This window comes from Cynoglossus semilaevis, chromosome 8, assembly GCF_000523025.1.
Source record: "Cynoglossus semilaevis isolate Cse_v1.0 chromosome 8, Cse_v1.0, whole genome shotgun sequence".
In the NCBI taxonomy this organism is placed as follows: Eukaryota; Metazoa; Chordata; class Actinopteri; order Pleuronectiformes; family Cynoglossidae; genus Cynoglossus; species Cynoglossus semilaevis.
This window is the reverse complement of record NC_024314.1, coordinates 17,192,737-17,201,574: the sequence shown is the minus strand read 5'-3', so window position 1 is coordinate 17,201,574 and position 8,838 is coordinate 17,192,737. Positions and strand designations below refer to the sequence as shown.

The 8,838-nt window shown below is 38.2% G+C and overlaps 1 protein-coding gene across 1 annotated transcript in view; it reads right to left on the bottom strand.

The window, feature by feature from the left end:
• Window positions 1-8,838, bottom strand: part of LOC103382523 (thyrotropin-releasing hormone-degrading ectoenzyme) — a 108,877-nt gene that overhangs the window by 34,667 nt on the left and 65,372 nt on the right. The window contains exon 7 of the mRNA XM_025058171.1: window positions 6,533-6,650. Within this exon, the coding sequence (XP_024913939.1) occupies window positions 6,533-6,650 (118 nt within the window). The remainder of the gene's footprint in view (window positions 1-6,532; window positions 6,651-8,838) is intronic.

The following is an 8,838-nucleotide window of genomic DNA, read 5'->3' as shown; positions in this document are numbered from 1 at the left end:
GAAATGATTCCCACCATTGTGCAGGAATGAAAGAAACCTTGCGGTACAGCAAATCAGTGAAGAGATGGACGAACACTACACCCACAGTATACAGCTCTTATGTTATAGAAAAAAAACCTAAACATTTTACAAAATAATTTTTTTAATAGCCTTTCATCATGTCGCTGAGAATTGTCATTTTTCCATTCAAACATTTTTTATTCTTCAAAATTACAAAAAAATGCTAAACTTTATTCTCATAAATGTATGTAACTCTCTAAACTTTGAACTTTGTTCTCGTAAACCTCCGAATTTATTCCTGTATGTCCTCGACTCAAGTCCTCGGACGTGAAAACACCAACGGCAAAAAGTTCCCCCAAAAAACTACACAAACAAAAGAAAGCGTCTGTAGCACAATCCTACGTACAGTACTAGCGTACAACTGGCGAAAAAAGCCGTCTTCAGAGTACATCGCAGCGTGGTCATGTATTCGTCTGTTGCGCGCGCTAACTTCCTGTGTGAAAATTGTTCTATTGTCGTACGACAGAATTTAGGAACTTTTAGGACTTTTTTAATAAATTTATGGGAGTGGGTGAACCGCGCACCACCAAATGGCGTAGGTCTATGATGTCATAAACATGAGAACCCCCGAAAGTTCACCTCCGCCCCATGTGGCCCTGACACTTATCACATTTGTCCTATAAAATCAGACCTAATACTAACAATTTTTTTTCAAGTAATTATTAAGGCTTGTAAAACCACAAGAGTCAATCCTAGTAATTATTATTAATTTTTCTTCAATTCCTTCCCTTCACCGAATGTAACCCCTTTCTGTGTCTTCTCTGACTTCCCGTCTCCTCTGTCTCTCTGCCCTGTGTCTCCCCTGTCTCGCTGTCTGGTCATCTTTAGCTCCTGGATTTATTAGACATCTGCAAACATGTCAGGCTTTAACAAGCTCTGGCTGAATTACCCCAGGGATCAGACTAAATCAAGCGGAGTGCGGCTTGGTCTAATTCATGGATCGCCGTGTTTACTGTGGAGATTCACCTCATTCTTGTTGAGCACTAGAATTTGTGGCTTATCACGTTTGAGATTTTAATGAAGTGGAACCAGACTTTTTTTCTTTTTTCCTCCCTCTTCTCTCTCAAATTAGCAGCAGCTGCCGGGATGAGGCTAATTCCTGTTCCACAGTGACACTGTCTAAAACCAGGATTAAGGTTGGTTTTCATACGTGAATGTGTCTAAAATCACCACAGGGGTCTGATTAAAAGTTGTTTTTTCTGGAGTTCTAATATTGCGTAGGTTAAGATCAGGCCTGCAACAAAGGTTTGTTATCATTTTTAATTAGTCCATTGGCCACATAATGGAAAAGTGTGTGTCATTGCCTTACAGGAAGAACGTCACCTGTTCAATCCCTTGTGGTGACTGATAATCCCCGTAGAGAGTTTGCAGGGTCTGTGCCTGAGTTTTGTCTGGTTTTGATGGACGTCCAAAAACATTGGGGATTATGGTAATTGGACACTTTAAATTAAGGACACGTGGGGAAGTCAGAGAAGAATGTGGCCCTGTGAATACTGGACGACAGTGCCGGCTGTAACTGATGCAACTCCTCCATAACGCAATTGAGAAATGTTTCTGAAATTTCTGAAAAAAGTTTGTTTCTGTGTAAGAAAAAAAAAACCCTGTTTAATTTAGCGGGATCAGAAACTCTGCTGCATGGTCTTCATCAAATCCTTTTTAAGCCCGGGCCATGAGTTTGACATGTGGTGTATGGTGTATCACGCCCTCAGGCCTTCGTGCCTGACCCAAAAAAGGGACAAGTGGTATAATTATAAATAATAATTTGTTGTTCAGAAATGATAAAAGTAGTAACAGTAGTGAGTTAAAAAAACAATAAAAGTTAATGTAGGTTCGAGAACTGAGTGCGTATTTTCTAACACAATGAAAAAAGAAATTAAAGAATCGTTGTGTTTACACCAAACACTGTTAATTATAAACACAAATCTACTGAAAAACACGTGTGTTCATTGGCTGAGCAGTCCTTCAATAGATGAGTCTAAGTCCCGGCTGCAGACACATTAAACCCGGACGCACGATCAGGAGACTTCATCACAAATTACAAACACAATTAGTGAAATTATCCTAATGGCTCATGTGGAGTGGAATTATACAACATGTCTATAATAAATGAGACAGCGTGAGACATCTGATTTAATGAACGCTTGAACTAAACCAGGAGGGACAGAAGAACCTGGTCCATATGGCCATTAGGAGCCAGATGGACTCATATTGGTTGTGTAGCAACAGTCACATATGCAAAACCTTCATCTTTGTGCTACGGCTAATTCCTCTGTCCTGATCTTCAAAACAGTTAACGTGAGCTAGCGGCTAGGTTTTGTATTATTGATCTGAAAGTCCAGCCAAAGTTCAAAGGGTGAATCGATGTTTTTAGCTCAAAGACACAGCAGTTGTTGATCAACTGACGCTTCCATGGCTACGTTCAAATGTCTTTGCGACCAAAGTTTGAATTTCTTTGTCCATTCCTATTCCGATGACAACAACAGACCTTTGACGGCAGCATCAGATTAGCACCGACGCTGTCGCTGTCAGCTTAAATCATCGATTCAGTCCATGGACGTTGGTTTGTAAGAGGTTATGAATTGCAAAACCAAAATGTTTGTTTCTTTTGAATTCACATCACAATTCATATTTCTTTGCATGTTTCATAATGTGTAGGCCTTGAATCGTGACAGACCTTTGGAAATCTGATTTGATCTGGAACTTTTTGAAGCCTTTGGACTCCTCTCTAGATACTGTAAAAATCCAACAGTATACAGGGAGTACTTTCCAACGTCGTACTTGATTTTTTCCGGGAGTTGTAACCTACATAATGTACTTAAGTATACTCGTTTTTTTGCCGCAAGTTGTAACCTACATAATGTACTTAAGTACGTATGTGACTCACCAATGCTAACTCAGTGCTAACATCATGATCTAAGAACAAAAACATCAGTCTGACCTACACTCGGGAGACATATTGAAGGGCAAAAAATGTCCAAAAAAAATGTATATATATATATAAAGCCATCATGGCTTGAAAAGTTGGAGACCTCGTAAACCGAGGCCCCACCCTGAACTTTAAATATTTTTCCTGATACTTTATTGCTGCCCCCGGCTTTAGCGGTACATGTATAATGAATTTTAAGTAATTGTTTCCATGCACTAGATCTGCTCCGTATTTAAAGGCAGGGAGCCAAGGGTCAAAGGTTAAGTGTTCTCCAGCAGGGAAAACCGTGTGAGGCTAATGTTCGGCTAATCAAAATGATGAAATATTCATGTTAAAGGCAGATCAGGCAACTGAATATTCATGTCCTTAAATGGTTGAGAAAAGACCTTAAGGTAATTAATGTTTATTAGTCGAATTTGAGGATTACGATGGAAAATTTGACTCCATGCACAGACAGCAGATGGGATTTGGTTTTTGTTTTTCAATGTCTCCCACGCTAAAATGAATTGTGAATATTAACAATTTTAGCTTACAGGGACAAGGAGTCCACATGGAGTTTGTTACTTAAGTGAATGTGAACAAAAGATTTTTTTAGAAAAGTAAAGTCATGGAATACCAGGTTTGAACTGACTGATGGAGGCAGCAGTTTGGCTTCATTGTTGGTTTAAAAATTACATTTTCTGCCACGGCTACATAGAGACGTATAAATATTCCCATTGACCTTTAGACTTCTCCAAACTCTAAACTCCACGACACAAGTGTCTGAAATATCTGTCTGCCATTCTTACACTGAGAAACTGGGACAAATAGACTTTGGTCCAATAAACATAATTATTTTTATAACAATGATTCATCTTCACGTGTTCCCTGCGCAGCTTTTTAAACGAGGAATTCTTGATAAATAACCAGTGCTGGGACGGAGAACGCAGCCTTTCATCAGCCTCGTGTCTCTCATTGGAGAACCACTTTGTTTCTATTAGAGGAAGCGGCCGAGCAGAAACACGGTGAGAAGAGTTTAAAAATGCCACGTCACTGTAACACGCTCTCTCTGCTGCACCAGATAAGCTCTGGATTCTTTTTTTTTTTGCACTTGTGCTGGGAGTAAATCAGAAAAACAAAGCAGGAGTAGAGTGAAGGAGCTGGCTTTCATTTAAAGTTCCTTGTAGGTTTTGAGGGGAAAAGTTTGAGTGTGAGGTTTTTTTTTTTTCAAAGGGATGAATTTTATTCTAATTTTATTATGTTCGGTGTCGACTCGCTCTTGTTTTTCCCCGTCGATTCCCTTTGTTCTTTGTTTGCTAACGGGAGCCGAAGGAAATGAAAGAGGATTAAATCTGCCTGCAGAATATTACCTGCAGGAACAGGTGGAGACACAATCATTTCCTGGTTCAACTTCTGTTCCAAGACGAAATAAGTTACTGCGATATTCCAAGTTTTACCAAACTTTTTAAATGAAAATACAACATTTCGCTAGGTTTCAACAGTCGCTACTAATTGTTTTCTGGACGAGTAAAACGCAGAGGTCAATTTCATGCGGGGCGAAGAAGTTACAATTCTTTGTTGAATTCCGATGCTAATCCAGCGAACATTTAAATTTGTTTAGCAAAAACAAAAAATCTCAACAAAGTATAAACCACCAAGTATAAGTATAAGCCGCACCCACTAAATAATAATAAAAAAAATTCTACATATATAAGCCGCAGGTGTCCACGTTAGCCGCATCATTATTTAAGTCGCAGGTTTCAAAGCGTATGAAAAAAGTAGCAGCTTATAGCACGCAAATTATGGTAATTATTGTTGTTGCCACTAGATGGAGACAGCCATCAAATGTGAACGTTTACGTTTATTCTTGAACATTTCATTAAAATTATGTCGCCCAGCATTTTACATCCAACCAATACTGAACCAATGCTAGGCTAATGATTAGCCTAGCACTGTTTGCATGTCAGCTACGAGTTGTACAAATGTACTGTAACACAGCCGACTCCGGCGACAGCACAACCTGCTGACATGTTTACCACACTGTGCCAAGCTCGACCACTCAACTGAATGTATAATGTTTAACTGCTGCTGCTGAGTCTGTGTGACCAATCACAATGCTGTAAATTAGCCTGAAGTTTAAATAAAGCACAGCTGCAGCCACATTGTGGATTGTTGTATCTTCTTAAAGGGGAGCGGAGTCATTGTAGTACTGTTTATGTATGGTAATTTTGGGAGGTCTAGATCACGCAAAGTACTCGAGTTTGAAGAATTGTACATGAGAAAGTAATTCAAAGCGTCCCCAGTTCTAACAATCTTGGAACTGTTGCTGCTCTCAGACATCAGAACCCAGTCTCCTGTTCCTAACCTCTCTACAATGCATCATTTTATATACAGTACACGATACTTCAAAAAATAACCACAGCAGATAGGGGACCTATTGGAATATTTTAATTTATCATAAATTCAGGAAGCCCTGTTGAAACGGCTTTTTACCGCGTATTTCCGAAGACATCAGCGTCACTTGTGTTCTATAAAAAGTGTGTGTACAGTAACAGATGAATGAATCCTACTTATTAATATTGTAAATTACTTGCTGAGGGAAAATAAAAACCTGTAAAAATGCCTATTTGTTCTGAGGCGACGGCATACTGTACCTTGATGGGAAATTGCACACGCTGCCTTGGGGCAACAGGAAACGATCGTACTTCTGTCGGAATTTCTTACAGTTTTCCTCTACTTAAATTGAGATAAAGTAGTTTTATTCTCTGTTTCAATTGAGTTCCTTTTATATCGCTCGGACATTTCAAATGACGTGTGTTGTAACCGGATGAATCACTGCGAAATATAAGGTTAACTCGATCAAAACCTGAGAATAAAATGTCCAGCCAGGCCTCCGTTGAGGAGATGATATTCATATATTTTTCCACATAGGATGTGTTATTTTAAGATTGATTAAATTACATTTTATAACATGTCCGACAGCTAACAGTGTTCGAGTAATACAGATTTTAAAAAGACAAAAGGTATATAAAACATATTTAAAAAATGTATAAGAAAAGGTCAAAGTTTTTCCTCTTAACTATTACTTCCTTCCTTTTTTTAAATAATTATTTTATTCTTTATTAATTTCCTATTACCAAGTTATAAATCTAAGACTTGGTCAAATTAAATATCTTATCTAACTTAGTCTAATGTTTGTCATGGAGAGAATTTGAGAAAATGAAGTGGCCAAAATATACTGTAGCTAAGGTTTGTTCCGGAACATCAGAGCTTGTGAAAAAGGGGACAGCTTAGCTTAGCTTAGCGTAGCGTAGCCTTCTTAGGTATGAATGAGAGATTAAAAGAAATCCAGCAGAGCTAAAATAAACCTCTTAAAGTGAAAGTAAAATAAGCCATTAATAGACAAAAAATGTCAAATGATGATTAAAAACCCAAACAATTACTTAAAAATCATAAAAACGGCAGCTAACCGTCAAGCTACCTTGCTAATATTCTGCTAAAACCCAAATTCAAAGTTTCGAAAACATGTACATACTGTAGAGATGAGGAATATTCTGGACTTTTTACTCACCATGTTCCACTTTGGAAAGAGGAAGTCTGTGCCGACGTACTCGAAGAAATGAGCAAACCCTTCCTTTAGCCAAACGTCCTCCCACCACACAGGCGTCACCAGGTCTCCAAACCACTGCAGGAGAAACAAAAGGTCAAAGTCAATGAAAAGGATGACTTCAGGTGTTAGCTGCAAAAGCTAGGAGGCAATAATTCTTTTATGTTTTGGCGGACGAGGCCTTTACTGTACGTCAGAAAAACACTGTTTATTGTATGGCATCCATTTTCTTTTGGCTCTTTTTACAGAAGTGCTGATTTGTTTGTTTTTATTTGTTTTCATCATATTTTACTGTCATTCTGTAGACAGAAAAAACACAAAGGTTAGATAAAGAATAATAGATGATTTGTCTTCTGCTGACATTTTCATTTAAAGAGGATTAACTTCAAGGCAACAAATTGAAAAGTAAACGATGTAAAGCAGAATAAATTCACTTTTAGTCCGACACACAAGAAAAAGTCAGCAGTGAAAAATTCAAAAAGAGAATGATGTTTTTTTTAATTACCTTCTCAAAATAAAATAAAAAAATAAGTAAAAAAAAATCAAGGTCTGACTCCAGGTTTTGATTAATCACAGAAAAAATGATTGTATATTAAACTTTAAGGTTAACTTTTCAGGTGGCAATGTTCAGCTTTTATAATAAATGCATTTATGAAGGTTGCCTTTATAAATATTTTTTACTTTTAGGCACTACTTTACTTTTTTCCCATTAGCACTGACATTAACAGTGCTTTTTCTTCATACATCATCTGCATAGAACTTGAGAATGGTCAGAATTTGTGGGCGGGGTTAACGCTTAACGGTTACACTGGATTGAGTGGTTGAAAATGCCGTCTACTTTTCCCAATTGTACTAGCGAATTGCAAACAATTTTTCCATTTTATTTTGTTAATTTTGGGGCTGCACTCAGTTAGACCCAGTCTGGCACCATGTCCAGCTGCCTGGCTCAAGTACAGAGGCACATGTAGGTGGCAGAATCGCAAACAGAGTCTAATAAGACATTATTTACATGAAATTTAAAAAAAGAAAAAAAATTCCACTTTGGCAGCATTTGCTAACGTTGGAAGAAATATAGCTGCTAAAAAAAACAACTCCAAAAATAGCAAACAGAAAAATGCAGTCAACAGCAACATTTTTTAAAACACCCATCAATAAATAAAGTTCTCTTCGGTGTTTGACTGTTTCTGTCTGAGCCTCTGACAGGGTGTTTTTAACGGTTTTAAAGTGATTTCTTTACTCTTTCCGTTCATTTCTCACCGCGACTGTGTGTTCCTTACAGAAAAGACGAGGAGAAAGCCAAGCGTCTGATGAATTTTCTCTGTAGAGTTTCTCCCTTTCACGCTGACAGTCTCAATAAAAAGTGACTAATCCTCTGTGCTCGTTAGCACTGATCAATTAATTAAACATGACCACTTTCTCCGCCGTCTCCCTTTCCCTTCTCTTTTCTCTTCATTTAACCAGAAACAGCAATAAACGAGGTTCCAGTGGACAGAAACAATGTTTGACAGCAGCCTCTGAGGTGAAATTACCCAAGAAAGAAAACTCCTGTTGTTCTGTTCGGTTATATGAAAGAATCGTTGAACACATTCCCTGAAGAGTTAATAAAAAGGCAACAAAAATAAAAAAAAATCACACGCTACCTAGCATCCACGCTAATTAAACGTGGCTACTACCTAAAACTTGGAGCTTATCTTTAGTAAAACCTGTTGTTGTTTTTATCTTATTATTTCAATTTAAATAAATCATTTTAGGGCGGTTAGCGTCTTCCCACCACCTGCAGCAAGGTTCATGAGGGGCCGGTGCGGTGCGGTTTGGGTAGCGGTCGTGGAGACTGCTGCCCCTGCGACCAGGTAACGAATAAGTGAACGAAGAAGGATGGATGGATGGATGTAAGTATTTTATAGTTTTGACATTTTTTCATCATTACCTCGACTTCCATCGGAATTTCTTTACCTGAGGCGACGTAAAATAATTTTCGCCGTAAGTCGGAACGTATTTTGTATGATGCTAACACAGTGGTTACATCATAATCTAGAACATAAAAACATCAGTAGAGTCTGATAAAGGGCAAAAGGTTCCCAAAAAAAAAAACAATATGAAAACAACAACAAGAGAAGAAAGCGAATGTAATCAAAGTTTTCTTTATACAGCACCGTGTGATGTTTTTATCCACTTTTTTCGATTTTTTATGTTGGAAATGCCATATGTCGGTTCCATGGTGTGGCGGGTGGGGAGCCCGGCCCCCCAACAGAGGGGCGCGGGGTTT